The sequence below is a fragment of the Schistocerca piceifrons genome, chromosome 3, assembly GCF_021461385.2.
Source record: "Schistocerca piceifrons isolate TAMUIC-IGC-003096 chromosome 3, iqSchPice1.1, whole genome shotgun sequence".
Lineage (NCBI taxonomy): Eukaryota > Metazoa > Arthropoda > Insecta > Orthoptera > Acrididae > Schistocerca > Schistocerca piceifrons.
In genome coordinates, this window is record NC_060140.1 from 952,016,324 (window position 1) to 952,037,008 (window position 20,685).

Sequence of the window (20,685 nt, forward strand, 5' to 3'; positions counted from 1 at the left end):
TGCAATCACTGTGCTTCTTTCTTCATGGGCACAACCAATTAACAGCTTGTCTATTTGTGTGATCGCCACTGCCAAACTGTGGCCTAGAGATAGCTGGACCAATCAGTTGCTGAATACGCTCCCCAACATGGTATGCTTCACTTCAATGAGTGCTTCACAGCCTGGGCCATCTGGATCCTTCCTACCAACAGCAGCTTTTCTGAACTATGAAGGTGGGAACCTTCGCTACAACATATCATTCATTCCCACAAGCTGCCTATCCCCTTCCCCCCTTCCATTCCAGCACTACATATGCCTTCATTCTGTCTTTTCCCCTTTTCTACTTCTCTCCTCTCCCTGCGTGTTTTTCCCACCCCCACCCTGCTACCTCTCCCCTTCCCCAACCCATGCCTCCTCCTTACCGCCGCCCTGTATTGCTGCTCACGTCAGATGCAGTTTCAATCTGTAGTCTGGCCAAAGAGGCCAGTGACAGTGGCCATGTATGTATGAATCACACCTGCGTCTGTGCGTGTGTGTGTGTGTGTGTGGGGGGGGGGGGGGGGGGGGGGGGGGGATGTGTGTGTGTGCATTTTATTTTTGAAGAAGGCCTTTTGGCCACAAGCTTAAATGTTTAGCAGTCTTTTCATAGTGCCTGTCTGGGGCTCAATGCTTCATGCATGCGGCAAGTAGCGATCGATTCTTTCATAATGTTGTTGTTATTTCATCCTCGACTTTCTATTGATTCATTATTGTTGTCAGCTAATCATTCTGCCTAAAAAAGAACCAAACTTTTGATTAGTGTTATTTTTTTGCATAACAAACAAATATCGTGCTGTATGAGTATTTCCTTTGTTGGTCAGTAAATGGTAATCAGGATTCTGCTGGTACCTCCTTGTAAAATACAAAATAATATGCCAGGAGTACAACTATAAAATTATTACTTTTATCATTCCCTGAGTGTTGGTCCCTTTGTGCAGAATACTCTTATCAACTGTAAATGTCACAGAAATATAAATCAATACAAGTTATCCACCAAGTGCAACGTAACAGACATAAAAAGCAATAAAAAAATTTCAATATGGACACCAAGAACAATTTATACAGCCAGTGGGACAGGATGGATTCTTGTGTAGTATTGATAATTTTATTGGGTACTTACTGTTAACGGTTGAAGTTCACATGCAAACGGGTTGAAAGTTTTAGAGCCATCATCACAGTAATCATTGAATTCATATTCCATATCTGGAAACTGAAAACACATTTAAATTAGCACAATAATTAGTCATAATGTTTATAAAAAGTACACAATGGTTAACTTTTTTACAATATAGCAGATTTTGGAAAATATCAGAAATGACAGAAGGCAGTAAAGGATGAGCCTAATATTGGTATGTATGATGAGTGATGATGAGTGTATAGGATGACTGCAAGAGAAGGCTTTATTGGATGGTTAACATCAGTGCTAACAAAACAATACAAAGAGTTGTGACAATGGAGACTGCTGGATAATTGGACAAAATTGCTTGATAGTTTTTACCGAATAGTGTAGTGCATGTGTGAGATTGTTGCACTAGATCAAACATTTATTGTGAAGTTCTGAGCAGAATAAATGTCAGCATAGGGAATCCTACAAAATAAATTCCTATAGCAAAATAGTCAAGTTCAGACAAACTGGAAACAAAACGAATGGCTAACATGACAGTATACTACGGCACACTGCACCAAAGACTCAGGAGGTTTCTTGCGTTTCAAAGACAAACAAATTATTCATGTTCACTGGTCATTTTTTCCGAAGATATAATGCAAGGGTTTGTGTTACTGCAAAGAAACACAAATATTAAGATGCCTGCACCAACTTTGAAAAATAATTATTCCTTTGTGTATGTGTGTGCTTGTGGGTGTTTTAATGCAAACAACAAAGTAATGGTCCTTTCAGTTTTATTTTCTGTTTATTTCTAAAACTTTTATTTGGCTCTAAACTTTTGATTACTGTTTTGGTAGGATTTTAACATAATTCACAAACACATTGAAACAGTATCTTTGGGTTTGTTATGTAAGTTTTAGAAAAAGTAGAGTGTGCTATACATTTGTATGTCATTAAGCTGAAGAGACAGTGGTCAAAATTCTTGAAGATCTTTAATTTTTCCTGGACACTTTTGCATAATCTGAAAGAGTTACTGGGTATGAAAAGAAGTTCTGACACAGTAGACATGTCACAGAATAAAAATAATCACTACTCTAAATTGTAATCTTGCTTCTTACTCAGACCAGAAAAATAAATTAGTACTATAGCAGAGCATATGAGGAAAGATGGAGTATAAAACCAAGTAACAGCCCATAATGCTGTTGTTTTCTCATCCTCGACTTTCTATTGTTTCATTATTGTTGTCAGCTAATCATTCTGCTAAAAAGAACCAAACTTTTGATAAGTGTTAGTTTTTTTGCATAACAAACAAATATTGTGCTGTATCAGTATTTCCTTTGTTGGTCAGTAAATGGTAATCAGGATTCAGCTGGTACCTCCTTGTAAAATACAAAATAATATGCCAGGAGTACAACTATAAAATTATTTACTTTTATCATTTCACCTTTTTTTAAATAAAAAAAGGCTAAAACACCATTATCTACACTGAGAAAACAGCAGCAGAACTTAACATGTGAGACAAACCATGACTGTTACCCACTAAATGGAGTCCATTAAAGAATGAAGTTTCTATTCAGCCACTTGTCAATCAGTCTGATGTGGAAATACAAGGCAACAAAATAAAAACTGAAGTTTTAAATTTCGTATTAAAAAAAAAAAAAAAAATCAATCATGCTGGAGCATGATACTGACGTATCATCATTTGAATGTTGCAGTGACTGCTGTATGGAGGACATAGAAAACTCAGTTAGCCAATTTTGTTGCACAATATCCTGCGAACCACGGATGAAGTGCAACAAGCAGATTCCACACACCTAGATTTCTGGAAAGCATTTAACACAGTGGAATAATGCAGACTTTTGATGAATGTCTGAGAATATGGGATAGGTTTTCATACATGTAGGTGGCTCCAAGATTTGTGTCCTGGGTGGTGAGAGTTCATAAGAGAAGAGGGTATTGTCAGGAGTGCCCCATGGAACTATGACAGCACTGCTTTTGTTTTGGGCGCTGATGACCACGCTGTTTAGCGCCTGAAAACCTCAAACCACACACACACACACACACACACACACACACACACACACACACACACCTTTTGTTCTCTATGTACATGAACAATCTGTAACTCTTTGCTAATAACACTACAGTGCACTGTGAAGTATTGTCATTGGTTGACTTTAGGAGCATGCGGGATGACTTCGATAGAATTTTTGTTTGATGTGATAAATGACAGCTTGTGTTGCATGTGGCAAGATGTAAATAATGCAGATGAGTAGAAAAAATACTCCTTTAATGTTCGGATAGAGTATTACTGGTGTGCTGCTCGACGCAGTCATGTTGATTAAACATTTGCATGTAATGTTCCAAAGTGGCATGAAATGGAACAAGTGAGGATGAATGGCTGACTTCAATATATTGGCAGAATTCTAGGAAAATGTAAGCCATCCACAAAGGAGACTGCATACAGAACTCTTGTATGACCCACTCATGAGTACTGCTTGAGTATTTGGCATCCCAACTAGGCCGGATTAAAGAACGACATCGAAACAATTGACTTGTGCTGCTAAATTTGTTACCAGGAAATAATACCCTGTGAAATCAAATGTGAATTCCTGAAGGGGAGACTATACTTTTTTGTGAAACACCATTGAGAAAGTTTAGAGCACTGTTATTTTAGGCAGACTGCAAAACAACTCTATTACCACCAAGTCTCGTGTAAGAACTGTGAAGACAAGGTAAGAGCAATCCCTGAATATGGAAGTAAATAGGAATATAAAAAAAGGGAGGAAGGTTTATCTGTTTAGCAGGAGTAAAATGAGGCAGATTGCAGACTACCTAACAGATCAAAACGAAAATTTCTGTTCTGACACTGACAATGTTGAGTGTTTATGGAAAAAGTTCAAGGCAATCGTAAGATGTGTTTTAGACATGTATGCGCCGAGTAAAACTGTGAGGGATGGGAAAAACCCACCTTGGTTCAACAACAAATTTAGGAAACTACTGCAAAAGCAAAGAGAGCTTCACTGCAAATTTAAACACAGCCAAAACCTCTCAGACAAACAGAAGCTAACCGATGTCAAAGTTAGCATAAGGAGGGCTATGCGTGAAGCGTTCAGTGAATTCGAAAGTAAAATTCTATGTACCGACTTGACAGAAAAATCCTAGGAAGTTCTGGTCTTACATTAAATCAGTAAGTGGATCAAAAAAGGATATCCAGACACTCTAGGATGATGACGTCATTGAAATAGAGGATGACACGCGTAAAGCTGAAATACTAAACACCTTTTTCCAAAGCTGTTTCACAGAGGAAGGTCGCACTGCAGTTCCTTCTCTAAATCCTTGCATAAATGAAAAAATGGCTGACATTGAAATAAGTGTCCAAGGAATAGAAAAGCAACTGAAATCACTCAACAGAGGAAAGTCCACTGGACCTGACGGGATACCAATTCGATTTTACACAGAGTATGTGAAAGAACTTGCCCCCCTTCTAACAGCCATGTACCGCAAATCTCTAAAGGAACAGAAGGTTCCAAATGATAGGAAAAGAGCACAGGTAGTCCCAGTTTTCAAGAAGAGTCGTCGAGCATATGCGCAAAACTATAGCCCTGTATATCTGACATAGATCTGTTGTAGAATTTTAGAACATGTTTTTTGCTCATGTATCATGTCATTTCTGGAAACCCAGAATCTACTCTGTAGGAATCAACATGGATTCCAGAAACAGCAAGCGTGTGAGACCCAACTTGCTTTATTTGTTCATGAGACCCAGAAAATATTAGATACAGGCTCCCACATAGATACCATTTTCCTTGACTTCCAGAAGGCGTTCGATACAGTTCCACACTGTCGCCTGATAAACAAACTAAGAGCCTACAGAATATCAGACAAGCTGTGTGGCTGGCTTGAAGAGTTTTTAGCAAACAGAACACAGCATGTTGTTCTCAATGGAGAGACATCTACAGACGTTAAAGTAACCTCTGGTGTGCCACAGGGGAGTGTTATTGCTTTTCACAATATATATAAATGACCTAGTAGATTGTGTCAGAAGTTCCAATCGGCTTTTCATGGATGATGCTGTAGTATACAGAGAAGATGTAGTATTAGAAAATTGCAGTGAAATGTAGGAAGATTTGCAGCGGATAGGCACTTGGTGCAGGGAGTGGCAACTGACCCTTAACGTAGACAAATGTAATGTATTGCGAATACATAGAAAGAAGGATCCTTTATTGTATGATTATATAATATTAATTGTTGGTAAGGCGGGTGCCAGGTTGAGATTCATTGGGAGAGTCCTTAGAAAATGTAGTCCATCAACATAGGAGGTGGCCTACAAAACACTCGTTCGACCTATATTTGAGTATTGCTCATCAGTGTGGGATCCATACCAGGTCGGGTTGACAGAGGAGATAAAGAAGATCCAAAGAAGAGCGGCACGTTTTGTCACAGAGTTATTTGGTAAGCGTGATAGCATTACGGAAATGTTTAGCAAACTCAAGTGGCAGACTCTGCAAGAGAGGCGCTCTGCATCGCGGTGTAGCTTGCTGTGCAGTTTTTGAGAGGGTGCGTTTCTGGATAAGGTATCGAATATATTGCTTCCCCCTACTTATACCTCCTGAGGAGATCACAAATGTAAAATTAGAGAGATTCGAACGTGCACAGAGGCTTTCCGGTAGTCATTCTTCCCGCGAACCATACGCGACAGGAACAGGAAAGGGAGGCAATGACAGTGGCACGTAAAGTGCCCTCTGCCACACACCATTGGGTGGCTTGCAGAGTAAAAATGTAGATGTAAATGTAGATGTATGGAAGCACACAGATGGTCATTTTTCCCGCATTCCATCTGTGAGTGGAATAGGAAAGGGAATGACTAGCAGTGGTGCAAGGTTTGTGGAGTATGTATGCACACATAGTTAATAGAATAATGTAAACATGGACATAACTTAGTTCTCATATGGTGGACATAGAGGAGTTATGAGCACAGTTTAAACAGATGTTTAACATAAATGGCTCTTCTCTACAGCCAACCTTAAATGTTCATTCCATTCCATGTCGCTTTGGAACGTCAACATTACACCTAGATATTTAATCAAATTGACTATGTCAAGCTGCATACCACCAATACTGTGTATGAACATACTAATCTGTATTAACTTACATTTTTATGCATTTAGAGTAAGCTGCCATTCACTACAACTACACCAAATAGAAATTTTGCCCAAGTCATCCTGTATCCACCTATAGTTATCAAACGATGACACTTTCCCATACTCTACAGAGTCACAAGCAAATAGCTGCAGATTGCTGCTCACTCTAACTGGTAGATCATTATGTGTGTAGAAAACAGGAGTGCTGTAACACTTCCCTGGTGCATTTCTGATGATATATTTTTTTCTGATGAACACTCACCACCCAGGACAACATACTGGATTCTTCAACTTTTATAGTCCTGTCTTCCTCAGTTGCATGTAATATTACGGTATATTAATAATTTTTACTTATGAACCGTCTGACAGCAACTGAATAAAACACAATTTTAGTGCCATACGCGTTTCGCCTTTATTTTCTGCAAGGCATCATCAGTGGCCTGGAATATGTACATATGTTAGCTATTTTATTTACATTTTTGTCATTGTGCCTATAGGTTATAAACAGTTCTGGTGGTTGGTATTTCCTATTAAGTAGTAATGTTTTGAACTGTACTTACAGGTTGCGTAATATGTAGGAAATTGTCCATGCAACCTGTAAGTACAGTTCAAAACATTACTACTTAATAGGAAATACCAACCACCAGAACTGTTTATAACCTATAGGCACAATGACAAAAATGTAAATAAAATAGCTAACATATGTACATATTCCAGGCCACTGATGATGCCTTGCAGAAAATAAAGGCGAAACGCGTATGGCACTAAAATTGTGTTTTATTCAGTTGCTGTCAGACGGTCCATAAGTAAAAATTATTAATATACCGTAATACTGGATTCTATTACTTAACAAGTCTTCGGGCCACTGACATTTCCGAGCACCTATTCCAGACATCCATTAACATTCTGCAGTGTGGCACTGTGTCAAATGCTTTCCAAAAAACCAGGAATCTGGATTGTTCCTGTTGCCCTACATGCACGGTTTGCATGATATTGTGTGTGAAAAGTGCAATTTCAGTTTTGCACAGGTGATGATTTCTATATCCCTGTTGATTTTTGGATAGAAATGCAGAAAACCTATGTTAAAGATGTTGTTGTTGTGGTCTTCAGTCCTGAGACTGGTTTGATGCAGCTCTCCATGCTACTCTATCCTGTGCAAGCTTCTTCATCTCCCAGTACCTACTGCAACCTACATCCTTCTGAATCTGCTTAGTGTATTCATCTCTTGGTCTCGCTCTACGATTTTTACCCTCCACGCTGCCCTCCAATGCTAAATTTGTGATCCCTTGATGCCTCAAAACATGTCCTACCAACCGATCCCTTCTTCTAGTCAAGTTGTGCCACAAACTTCTCTTCTCCCCAATCCTATTCAATACCTCCTCATTAGTTACGTGATCTACCCATCTTATCTTCAGCATTCTTCTGTAGCACCACATTTCGAAAGCTTCTATTCTCTTCTTGTCCAAACCAGTTATCGTCCATGTTTCACTTCCATACATGGCTACACTCCATACAAATACTTTCAGAAACGACTTCCTGACACTTAAATCTATACTCGACGTTAACAAATTTCTCTTCTTCAGAAACGATTTCCTTGCCATTGTCAGTCTACATTTTATATCCGCTCTACTTCGACCATCATCAGTTATTTTACTCCCTAAATAGCAAAACTCCTTTACTACTTTAAGTGTCTCATTTCCTAATCTAATTCCCTCAGCATCGCCCGATTTAATTTGACTACATTCCATTATCCTCGTTTTGCTTTTGTTGATGTTCATCTTATATCCTCCCTTCAAGACACTGTCCATTCCGTTCAACTGCTCTTCCAAGTCCTTTGCTGTCTCTGACAGAATTACAATGTCATCGGCGAACCTCAAAGTTTTTCCTTCTTCTCCATGAATTTTAATACCTACTCCGAATTTTTCTTTTGTTTCCTTTACTGCTTGCTCAATGTTAAAGATATGGGTTTGTAATTTTGTGAGTGCTTTCTTTCACATACTCCTTATATACAAGAGTTCCTGACTTTTTTTTCCATTCACTTGAGGCTTTCCAATTGGCGAGAGATTTGTAACAGATTTAAGCTAAGTAAGGGACTAGTGCTGAAGAGTACACTTTGTACAACCAAACTGGAATTCCTTCTGGACTTGGCAACTTATTTGTTTTTAACTCTTTCAGCTGCTTTTCAATGCCAGGGATGCCTGTGTCTTTGTGTTCCATAAAGGAGTTTGTGTGTACAAGTAACTAAATAAAATAGAAGCCTCCAACTCGCCTAGTGATTTTACATAGGACCAGAATTTTATAGGATTCTCTGCAATACCTTTCACTAACATACGACAGTAGAAGTTGAATGCTTAGCACATCAATCTTTTTATAGCTACGCTTTAAGACTAACTTTGGATCAGCTATAAATATATGTTCATGGCAGTGCAGTAGTTGACCTAGTTACTTCCACATTACTACTATTCTGTGACAGATTTATTGGAGCTATCTGCTGTAACACCTGCTTGGTTGATGTTTGAAGTGAATCTGTACATTTTTAAGCTTGTGTTATTATTTTACGTTGTTGATTAGGCCTGTTGTTTCGATATTTTAACAAAGAAGTTTGAACTATAATATGTGTAGCAGTTACATTATTTTTTCAAATGTGATGATAAGTTCTTAAGTGACTAGGAAAATAGTGAAAGAATGCAAAGGGATCCAGACAGTTGTTCAGTTTGCTTATTTCCATTGACTATACTAGTGACCTCTCACTATGAAATGGAATAAGCCAGTTTTATAGCTACAATTCATATTTCTTGGTGAATAATATGGCAACATAAGCTAATTTAATTATATATTTTCCGATTTAACTTAACTATGTTCAATCTCTCAATCTCTCTCTCTCTCTCTCTCTCTCTCTCTCTCTCTCTCTCTCTCTCTCCAACCCCCCACCCCCCAATCAATACCATTACACATTCAGAAATTCTTCTATGGAGTTATGCAATGAGGGGGAGTTATCAAGTAAACATCAGATATTTTAATTCCAATTTGCATCTCTATTTAACAAAAAAAAAAAAAATTTTAGCTTCTTTGAAAACTAAAATAAAAATTGGAATTCAGGTAATCAATGTGCTAAGAAACATGACCTTAATGGACATCTAGATAGCAGATAAAAAATGTTCACTAAAGAAAAACTGTATGAAATAAATCAGACACTTTGCTGTCATGTAACAGTTACTGATATTGCTGTAACACTGATGCATGCATGTATGGAATCTAAATTAGTGAATTTAACAGTTTAGTTCATTCATTTTATTACTGTCCACATCATTCCTAATGCTCGGATATTTTAATAATAACTTTGGAAAGCAAAATAAGGGAGGAATGTTTTGCCACTTTTTATGTTTAGTACACCTCCATATGTATTTATATCCTCTTAACCCCCTTCCCCATCCACTCGGTCATAAATCACTAGACAACATCATAAATCTATAAAAGGATTGATGTGCAAAACATTCAACTTCCACCATAACGTGTTTCTGAAAGACCTTGACAAGAATCCTAGAAAATTCTGGTCTTATGTAAAATCGCTAAGCATGTCGGAGGCTTCTATTTAGTCACTTGTGGACCAGTCTGAGGTGACAATAGAAACCATTAACAAATAATGACATTTTAAATTTTGTATTTTTAAAAAAAATCATTCAAACAGGAATACTGTGTGGACACACTACCATTTGACAACTGCACAAACTCCCACATGGAACACAAAGACACAGGCATCCCTGGTGTTGAAAAGTCATTGAAAGAATTGAAAACAGGTAAGTAGCATGTCCATAAGGAATCTCAGTCTGTTTATACAGACAGTATTCTTTGGTTTTAGCCCCTTACTTAGCTTGTTTCTGTCACGAGTCTCTCACCTGGTGGACAGTTGCAAGTGACTGAAAAAAATGTAGATGATTCTTGTATATAAGAAGTATGTGAAAGAAAGCACTTGCAAAATTACAAACTCATGTCTTCAATATAGGTTTTCTGCAGAGTTCTTGAGTATAATCTAAGTTCACATACAATAAATTTCCTTGACACAAATAAACACAGATATAGAAATCATTGCCTGTGCAAAACTCAACTTGCCCTTTCCTCACATTTGATCTTGATCCCTCTTCCTCAACCATTTAAGTATATTGTTGCATCCTGAACCACAGTATTTGCCCACTGTATACGTATGCCCCCTTCATCCCTCCCCCCCTTCCATATTCCCCAAAATCATTTGCTTCTCCAAAGAACACCCTCAATTTTGCATTTCTAAATGTAACAAAACAATCTGTATTTGGTTTGGACAGTGATTTTTTTAAAAATATTATTCATCTCACTGTCAACTAATAGCCAGTTGACAACTGAATTCCTGGAGACAGGTCCTATCTCCGGTTATCAAACAACTGAGGAACAGAAATATTTTAGCGACGCATTTCTCAGGTTTTATGTTTCTTTTAATTGCTATGTTCATGTGCCCTGCTTCCTTTATATTCAATTTTAGACCAATCTTTTCACTATCTTTGTGTCCTTTCAATAAGAGTTATGTTATGTTCACTGGGGACCTAGAAACGACAGAGAGGCTCCGTCCCTGCTCCAGCCACAGTGGTCCGCAACCCCACTACAACTACCGCAGTCCACTTCACCCCTCTGCCGCCCCACACCGAACTCAGGGTTATTGTGTGGTTCGGCCCCCGGTGGACACCCCCCCCCCCCTCTCCCCCAGGGAATGTCTCACACCAGACGAGTGTAACCTCTATGTTTGCATGGTAGAGTAATGGTGGTGTACGCGTACTTGGAGAACTTGTTTGTGCAGCAATCGCCGACATAGTGTAGCTGAGGCAGAATAAAGGGAACCAGCCCGCAGTTGCCGAGGTAGATGGAAAACCGCCAAAAACCATTCACAGACTGGCCGGCTCACTGGACCTCGATACAAATCCGCCGGGCGGATTCGTGCTGGGGACCGGCGGTCCTTCCCACCCGGAAAGCTGTGTGTTAGACTGCACGGCCAACCGGGTGGTCAATAAGAGTTAGTCCAAATCATCTTTGTATTCTGTCAGGAGAGAAGTTTTGTTGCCTAACTGACATAAATATTATATCAATTTCTGTAAGTGCCCTCCACCACACACCTTTGGGTGGCTTGCGGAGTATAAATGTAAATGTAGAAGTATGTCTGTGTTACCCAGGCCTGCACATTCCTTGATTGCTTCAAATATGCTGGAGTGCAGGTCGAATATGGTGTAGCCCTGAACTGTGCCCTTTCTGACCCTGAGTTACATAACACTCCCCTGTGGCATTCCTGACAATATCTTTGTCTCTCTACTGAACACTCGCCATCCAAGACAATACACTAGGTTCTACTACTTAACAAGTCTTCGAGCCACACACAAATTTCAACTACATTATGCCTGTCAACATTTCTGAACCTAGTGTACAAAAATTTCTGTTACCTCAGCAATTTCCGAGTATTGTTATTAAACCTCAGTGGGTCTTTTCTGTCCTTAATCCACTTACTTGTCACATATTTGTCCACAGTGATAATAACAAACAGCTTAAACTTTGCCCATAACTCCTCCATGTCCATCATACTGGAACTAAATGATATCCACTCACAGTCCAAGTAGGATTTTAAGAATTGCTTATTTGATTTTTGTATCATAAGAACACTCCCAGCCTCTTGCTGGATTTGTTAACTTCAACAAGCATTGTGGCGATGACGACATCATCATCACTAATCCCTAACTCTATATTGAATCTGTCGAAAGGGTCAGGCCTGTTTGTAGCTGTGAGGTCAAATTATTTCCACTGAGTGTGGACTGTCGAACTAGTTTCCCACAACAGATTTTGGAGTAAGCATTCACAACTACTTTGCAAGCCTGTCAGTCTGTAGCACCTGCAACAAATTCATAAACATCCCATATATGGGTTAAAAGTCGCCACCAACCAATACTGCATAATCTGGGAACTTTGTTGCTACTGACAAGGGACCCCATCGCACCGCCCTCAGATTTAGTGGGAAGATGGCACAGTGGATAGCTAGCCCATCAAAAACTGAACACAGATCAAGCACAAAAACAGGAATAAGGTGTCTTGAATGGTGAATAAAAAAGCAAAATAAAAACAGCGAACGGTCCAAGCTTAATAAGTGCAATACTGAGTGAGACCGAACAGCCGCAGTGTCGTGGTTAAGTGGTCATGGTGTCAGACTGTAAACCAGACGAGACGTGTTTAAAACTCCCTCATGCCATTTATTTTATTTTATTTTTCACAACATTATGAACTGTCCGTCTGGTTATTGAAATGTTTGTTCTCTTTCTGTAGTCTTGGCATTTGTCAAACTATACATTGGTTATAGAATATGAGTCATGAGGTAAGAATATGTTACCGTCGCAAGTAAATGTGATGAATAGTGAGAGCAGGCAAGATACCACTTACACGTTTCACAGAAATGAAAACGACAAATAAACGGCTGTGAACTATGTTACAACAAGGGAATTCAAAAGTCAAAACTTCCAAAACATTAAAAACATAAGTTTTGACAGAGCACAAAGATGCTATGTGTTTGTGAAACTGTTGTGTTAATTTGTTGCAGGTTATGTGACAAACTACTGTTTTCATCATTTTCTTGGGAGTGATCACAATTACATTCATATGAACACCTAAATCAGGCAAGGAGGCATATCTCATTCACTTACCAGACATACAAATTTTGTGCATTGATAAGAGATTCCTATCACATGAAACACATACTGTCGCTAATGCTGTGTGTGACACACCAGATGTGTTCTCCAGTGGAGGATTAGGTTGACTTGTCACCTTGTTACCAAACGTTTGCAGTTCCCATTCGAAACCCACTTCCTTTCGGCAGCTATTGGAATAGTTTTACAGAATCCACTGTCATTACATGTCCCCTACCTTACACCTCACTGTTGCAAATGGATATTACACCATGCCACAGACTCAGATTTGAATACAGCGAACAGGCGTGGGTGGGTGGGTGGTGGTTTTGTGTGTGTGGGGGGGGGGGGGGAGGGGGGTGGGGGAGGAGGAACGGTATGAGGGAGGTTTGAACACAGCTCACCTGCTTCACTGTCCAATACTGTGACCACTTATCCACGACACCATTTCACTTTCAGGCTGCTCAATATTGCACTCCTTGTCCTTGGACCGTTCTGCTCCCTGCTTCTATTTATTTAGTTATTTTCCACAGTTAGTAGACCTTCTTCCTGTTTTCATGCTTGACCTGCATTCAGTTTTTGACGGGCTATCCACTGGGTCACCTTAACACTAAATCTGAGGGGGTTGCGATGAGGAGTTTCCCTTGTGAGCATAGGCATTCTTTGAATTATTCTACACTGAGGTGACATACATCTCAGTATCATTCTGGATCCCCTTTTGCCCAGCACAGTGCATTGGCGTGGACTCAAGAAGTCATTAGAAGTCCCCTGCAGAAATATTAAACCTTGCTGCCTCTATAGCTGTCCATAATTGTGAAAATGCTGCTGGTGCAGGATTTTGTGCATTAACTGATCACTCGATTATGTCCCATAAATGTCTGATGAGATTCATGTCAGGCGATCAGGAAGGCATAATCATTCTCTCAAATTGTTCAGAATGTTCTTCCGACCCGTCGCGAACAACTGTGAGCTGATTACATGGTGCACTGTCACCCATAAAAATTCCTCCATTGCTTGGGAACATGAAGTCCACGAATGGCTGCAAACGGTCTCCAAATAGCCAAACATAACCATTTCCAGTCAATGATCGGTTAAGTTGGACCAGAGGACCCAGTCCTTGGCATATAAACACAGCCCACACCATTATGGAGCCATCACTAGCTTGACAGTTCCTTGCTGACAATGAACCATGGCTTCGTAGGATCTGTGCCAAACTCAAAGCCTACCATCTGCTCTGCCTACCATCTGCTCTTACCAACTAAAATTAGAACTAATCTGACAATGCCCCAGTTTTCCAGTCATCTAGGGCCAACCTGTATGATCATGAGCCCAGGAGAAGTGCTGCAAGCAGTATCATGTAGTTAGCAACAGCACTCGTGTCGGTCACCTGCCGCTATAGCCCGTTAATGACAAATTTCGCCGCAGTGACCTAATGGATACATTCGTGGTACATCCCATACTGATTTCTGTGGTTATTTCACACAGTGTCACTTGTCTGTCAACACTAACACCTTTACGCAAATGTCACTGCCCTCAACCGTTAAGTGAAAGTCGTCGTCCACTGCGTTGTCCGCAGTAAGAAGTATTGCCTGAAATCTGGAACTCTCGGCACACTCTCAACACTGTAGATCTCGGAATATTGAATTCTCTATTGTCTAGCTACAACTACCATTCCACATTCAGTCTGTTAATTTCCACTGTGCTGCCATAATCACGTCGGACATCTTTTCACACGAATCACCGGAGTAAAAATGACGGCTCCACCAATGCTCTGCCCTTTTGTACCTTGTGTATGGAAAGTACTGCCATCTGTGTATGTGCATATTGCTATCCCATGACTTTTTGTCCTTCACTGTATGGACAATTGGCAGATGGCAGCACAACTGTACCAGCAAAGGTGAACCTACTGACAGCAAGTGCACCACAAAATTGTCCACAACAGTGTTACGTCATTTGTGTTAGGCAAGCTCATTTATTGGTGTTGGAGGAACAAGTGTTGAACACTGTCGAATATGACACCACAGTCAGCACCAGACCAGTACCACGGGGTAAGTCAGATGACTGTGTGGAACATTCTCCAAGGCAACTGCCATTATCTATATCATTTACAATGGGAGCAGACCTTATCACCTACAGACTTGCCTCCATGGCAATAGCTTTGTCACTGAGGTGCAGTATCAGCAACTTCTGCAACACCCACTTATAGGCTATGGAGAATCCGTGGCAGCACTGAACCATTGGCATCAGTTTAGCCTCAATGTGTAGGGAGAGATCATTGGCAGCTGCCTCACGGGACTGGTCATCCTTCCACAACACCTTACAGACGAGACATAGCCGTACCTCCACACGTGGCCCTGCCTCTCCTGCCCTGCTGGGAGATGTGCATTTAGTGGTATGAAGGGTAGTGTGGTTACTACGTGATTGTGCTCCAGCTCATTTTCACATTTCCGTGTGGAGGTATCTTGTCGTCAACCTGAGCAGATGGCTCAGATGAAGTTGTCCAGTCGTGTGGCCTGCCCAGTCACCAGACCTCAAGTCTTTAGATCTCTAACTGTGGGCACACCTGAAAGAAGTCAAGCATGAGGAGCCCACCTTGCCTCTTCAGACACTGGACCAATGAATTCATGCCATCTGTGATGCCATGAGGCTGCAGGATGGCATATTCGAGCCTGTGCATCAGTCATTGCTGCATTATGTTTACACACGCTTATAGGCCCACGGTGGCCATTTCTTGTCTAACAGTGGTCTCATTATATCACATTGTGCACTGTATTGTACGGGCTTGATGAATTAATAAATACCCTATTGCATGGACACTGTGCATTTCTGGCCATATGTACACAATGACTTTTTTTGCTCCTTATCTTCTCAGGATTCATTTCCTCCATTCTGTCCCCAGTTAGCAAAGAGACAAAAAGGGGGAAGGTTGCTAACATAAGTCATGACCATGAAGGTGGCAGGATGTGAGGATATTTTGGAGAGCTACTTCCCATCTCCAGAGCTCAAGGAAACTAGTATTGGGTGAGACGATCCAAATGGCCCATGTGGTGCAGCAGACACTTGAGGTCTCTCTAAGTTGTGCTATATGCTCAGTCAGTTTTGTGGTGGTCATTCCTATATAAAAAGCCATCTGTTGAAGACATGTTACATGTTGCTCAGAGTTTGGAGTTGTATGATTTACCAGTGATGAGCTTAGTTTGGACAAGAAGAGAATAGAAGCTTTCGAAATTTGGTGCTACAGAAGAATGTTGAAGATTAGGTGGGTAGATCACGTAACTAATGAGGAGGTATTGAATAAGATTGGGGAGAAGAGAAGTTTGTGGCACAACTTGATTAGAAGAAGGGATCGGTTGGTAGGACATGTCCTGAGGCATCAAGGGATCACAAATTTAGCATTGGAGGGCAGCGTGGAGGGTAAAAATCGTAAAGGGAGACCAAGAGATGAATATGCTAAGCAGATTCAGAAGGATGTAGGTTGCAGTAGGTACTGGGAGATGAAGGAGCTTGCACAGGATAGATTAGCACGAAGAGCTGCATCAAACCAGTCTCAGGACTGAAGACCACAACAACAACAACGAGCTTAGAGTAAGTGGTAGAGGGTGGGTGCATGGGGCATTTACAGTGAGAAAGATTGCGGGGATAGTAACTTTCGGATACGGTTAATAGTCTCAAAATGTCACATGGTTTGACTAGGATATTATGGAGGTTGGGAGGCAGAAGGTGGCAGTAGGTGGTGTGGGAAAGATGTCAGGTAGGGATGATCTCTTCTCATGACTTGAATTGAGGAAGTCATAATCTTGGTGAAATACTTTTTTTTTTTTTTTTTTGAGTTGGGAGCTGTGCTTGTTGGAAGGTGAAAGGGATACACTGTCTGAATTGGTTTGTGGACAACCTCTGTGGGATAGCTGAGGGAGTGGAATGCTTGGAGAGGTCGGTGGTACAGTTGTTGGGGTATCTGGAGTTGGACCAAGTATGTTAGCCACAGATGGCTAGGTTGTATGGAAAGGAATATGTAGTGTGGAAAGGGTAACGGCTGTCAAAATGGATGTACTATTGGCACAGTCCAAGCTACCACTTGGCATGGTAGCTGATGATAGTAGCAGAATCGACAGTAATAGCTAGACATAGTATGACTTTCAGCCCATATTCACTTGCTTCATCTAGCATAATTACAATGTTGTGTATACCAGAATTATTGTTTGTCACTGTGTTACCTTTAATGTGTTGAATTCTGTTTCATGTATCATAATCAAGGACATTTTTTTAAGTAATTAAAAAATGAATGCTATCAGTCCATCAGTATTAACTCCGACCATCTTGTACATAAAAGGAGACCAATTTCATGTAGCCCAGCATGTAAAATTATGATTAACAGCATCAAACGCTATGATGTGGAAAAGCAGTGGAAAAAAGTCTACACCCATTTTCATAGTCATGGAAAAAGAGCTGCTACGTACACTGGAGTAAAGCCTATCCAGTATGCAAATGCTGATTAAATTTAGCAAGACTCACACTGATGAGCCTCCAGAAACACCAAGAAATAGGAGGTTAGTTTCTACTATTCTACTTCCCTACAATATAGCCATCAGCTGCATCTGAACTACTGTGATTGGTGTGTTTGATTAAACTCAGCTATATACTGCATTGAATATTTTATATTTTCTTTTTTATTTTGAAATAGTCACTGTATAACATATGGCCAGTTTTTAAGCAATTTTCTTTTCTTTTCTTGATAGGACAAGTGGCAGAGTTGGAACACAAACTGATTACTTAAAAAATTGTATCTTTGGGATAAAAACAGAAACTTTTATTTAGTGCAGAAAGTAGATTCCCAGCATAAAAAACTGCTGCCAGATTTACAGAATAGGGTAGTGTGGATTTAGGGTGATACCTCTCTTAGGAGAATTTTCATGTCAGTTTACAGTATAACTGTGGTTGCAGCATTGGACTTCATGTGAGAAAGGCTCAAAACAAGAGATCAATGTCATTTGAACATGAGGACATTGTGGAATACTGATCTCAGTGTCTTATACACACGAAATTCATTACAAAAGTGGGAAATTAAATATTTTACCTTGATGAATCTTGGCTCAACGGTATTTGAATATGTGGCAGATGTTGGCAAAATGAAGACATAACTGGTGTGACAGTTTGGGGAAGTGCCTCCAAAAGATAAATAGTTGTGACTATCAGGTCAGAAACTGGCTTCATAAGGGAAGCTCAGTTCAAGTTCTTTAGCAAATTGACCCAAGAAGATTACTATGGCCAGATTAACGCAGCCAATTTTGAAAAAAGGTTTAGAGAGTTGGTGTAACCAAGTCTGCCTCCATTCCATTACTGTATGAGGCAGTGCATCCTATCATAGGAGGCAGCTCCAAAAACTTCCCACATATTAAGATTTAAAGGTGGTAGTAATCAATTTGCTATGAAAGAGAAACATCCAGTGTGACAATAGCATGATAAAAGGAAGCTCCTTGATGTTTTATTTGACTCAATAAACACCCTGATAAGTGCTATGCTGTCAATACACTGACCACAAGTGAAGGTAAGCCAGTGATTCAATTGCCACTATACAAATGGAGCCTGAATGCAGTGGAACTTGTGTTGGTGGAAGTAAAAAGGATCTTTAGGGCACATAATGTAACTGGAGATAGGTCTCCAGAAAACCTCCAAAAAATTTACAGATTTTTCCTTTCTGTCAATCGCTGGAGAGGTTCTGAGCAGACTACTATCAGAAAGTAGAGGAACTAAAGAGAGAGTATTGAGTGGATCATGGTGTGCACTGAGAAAACCTCTGTTCCCACAGACCAACACCTTCAGCCTATTACTTGCAACTTATCTTCCTATGTAAGAGACACCAACCATTTCCTCCACTGACTCTCCATAGTTCCTGTTCTTTTGTCAAACGATGCACTGCTAGTCACTACTCATGCCACCTCTCTTTACACCAACATTCCTAATGTACATGGTCTTGCTTCTATCGATCATTACCTTTCCCAATGCCTGACAGATTTCAAACCTACAACCTCATACCTAATCAGCATGATCAATTATATCCTCAGCCACAATTACTTCACCTTTGAATGCATCACCTAAAAACATTCATGGGCCATCTACAGAAATCCCTCCTAACCACCCAGAATCCCAAACCTGGTTGAGATTCACTGACGATGTCTTTGTGATGTGGATCATAGTTGAGGACAACTTATCCACATTTCTTCAGAACCTCAACACCTTCTTCCCCATTCACTTTGACTGTTCCCCCCCTCAACCAACAAGCCACTTTTCTCAATGTTGACTTCCATCACTGAGGCCTTCATAAACTGAAATTATCCCCCCAACCCTGTACAGAAACAGATCTCCCATGCCTTATCTCTCTACTCATCTGCCCTCTCTCAAAGTCCCACCATCCTGCCACAAAGGGGTATTCCCCTCGTGGCTCAGATCCACCCAGAGTTGGAGCAGCTGAATACCATTTTCCACCAGGGTTTTGACTACCCCTCATCGTGCTCTGAAGTGAAGAACACCCTACTCACTATCCTTCCCACATCTCCCACAGTAGTATTCCATTGTCCACTGAACCTACATAATATCCTCGTCCATCCCTACTCCAGCCCTACACCCAACCCCTTGCCTGTAATAGACCTAGATGCAATACCTGTTCCATATATATCCTCCCACCACCACCTACTGCAATCCAGTCACAAGCACAATCTACCTCGACAAAGGAAGTGCTATCTGTGAGAGCAGTCATGTGCTCTACAAGCTAAGTTGCAACCGGTATGTTGGATTCTAGGTGGGCATGACAACTGCCAAGCTGTCTGTCCACACAAATAGCCATTGCTGAACTGTGGCCAAGAGAGAGCTGGACCACCCTGCTGCTGAGAACACTGTCCAAAACAATGTTCTTCACTTCAATGATTGGTTCACAGCCTGAGCCATCTGGATCCTTCCCACCAACACCAGCTTTTCCGAACTGCACAGTCGGGAACTCTCCCTGCAATATATCCTACGTTCTCTTAACCCCCCTGGCTTCATCCTGCGTTAGTCAGTGTCCTTCACCCACCTATCCCCTTCCCTGCTCCAACTCCGTCACTACACAGTCTTCTATTCAACCAACATACCCACAGTCTCTTTAACTTCTCTTTCTCCACTCGCTTCCCCCCAGCCCCAACCCCCATCAACCTCCTAACTGTGCCTTGCTGCCCTACCATGTCCCCAACACATTCCTGTATGCTGCCATAAACAGCACTTTACCGCCCCCCACCTGTACCCTGCTAACCCTTCCTCTCCATGTCCCAAGACTCCTCCATACCCCCAGCATCCAGACTGCTTCTCTCAGCATGCGCAGTTGCCCACAGTCTGGCCTTGATGGCCAAAGACAGTGGTCATGTGGGTTTGAGATGTGCTTGCATGAATGTGTGTGTGATGACTACTTTAGAAAATCACTTATTGGTCAAAAGCTTACAAGCTTACTCATTTAGCAATCCTTCTGTTACACTTGCGTGTGAATCAACATCAACGCTATATGATGAGTAGAACTCTGCCCTTTTCCTAATATTGTCATTATTCCATCCTGAATTTTCTGCTGTTTGATTTCAACCTTAATTGCATGTAACATCGAAGCAATCACTATCTCTGTATATCTACTTTCATAAACAATGTCAGAGGACACGCTAAACTTAGAGGTGCTTTCTGCAAACAAATTCATGCTAGGTTGGCAATTAGGAAA

General features: G+C 40.7%; 1 protein-coding gene across 1 annotated transcript in view; it reads right to left on the bottom strand.

Annotated features, from left to right (window-relative positions):
* The window catches only part of LOC124787733 (protein virilizer), a 107,001-nt gene that overhangs the window by 38,777 nt on the left and 47,539 nt on the right, over positions 1-20,685 (bottom strand). Inside the window, exon 8 of the mRNA XM_047254582.1 lies at positions 1,139-1,228. Within this exon, the coding sequence (XP_047110538.1) occupies positions 1,139-1,228 (90 nt within the window). The remainder of the gene's footprint in view (positions 1-1,138; positions 1,229-20,685) is intronic.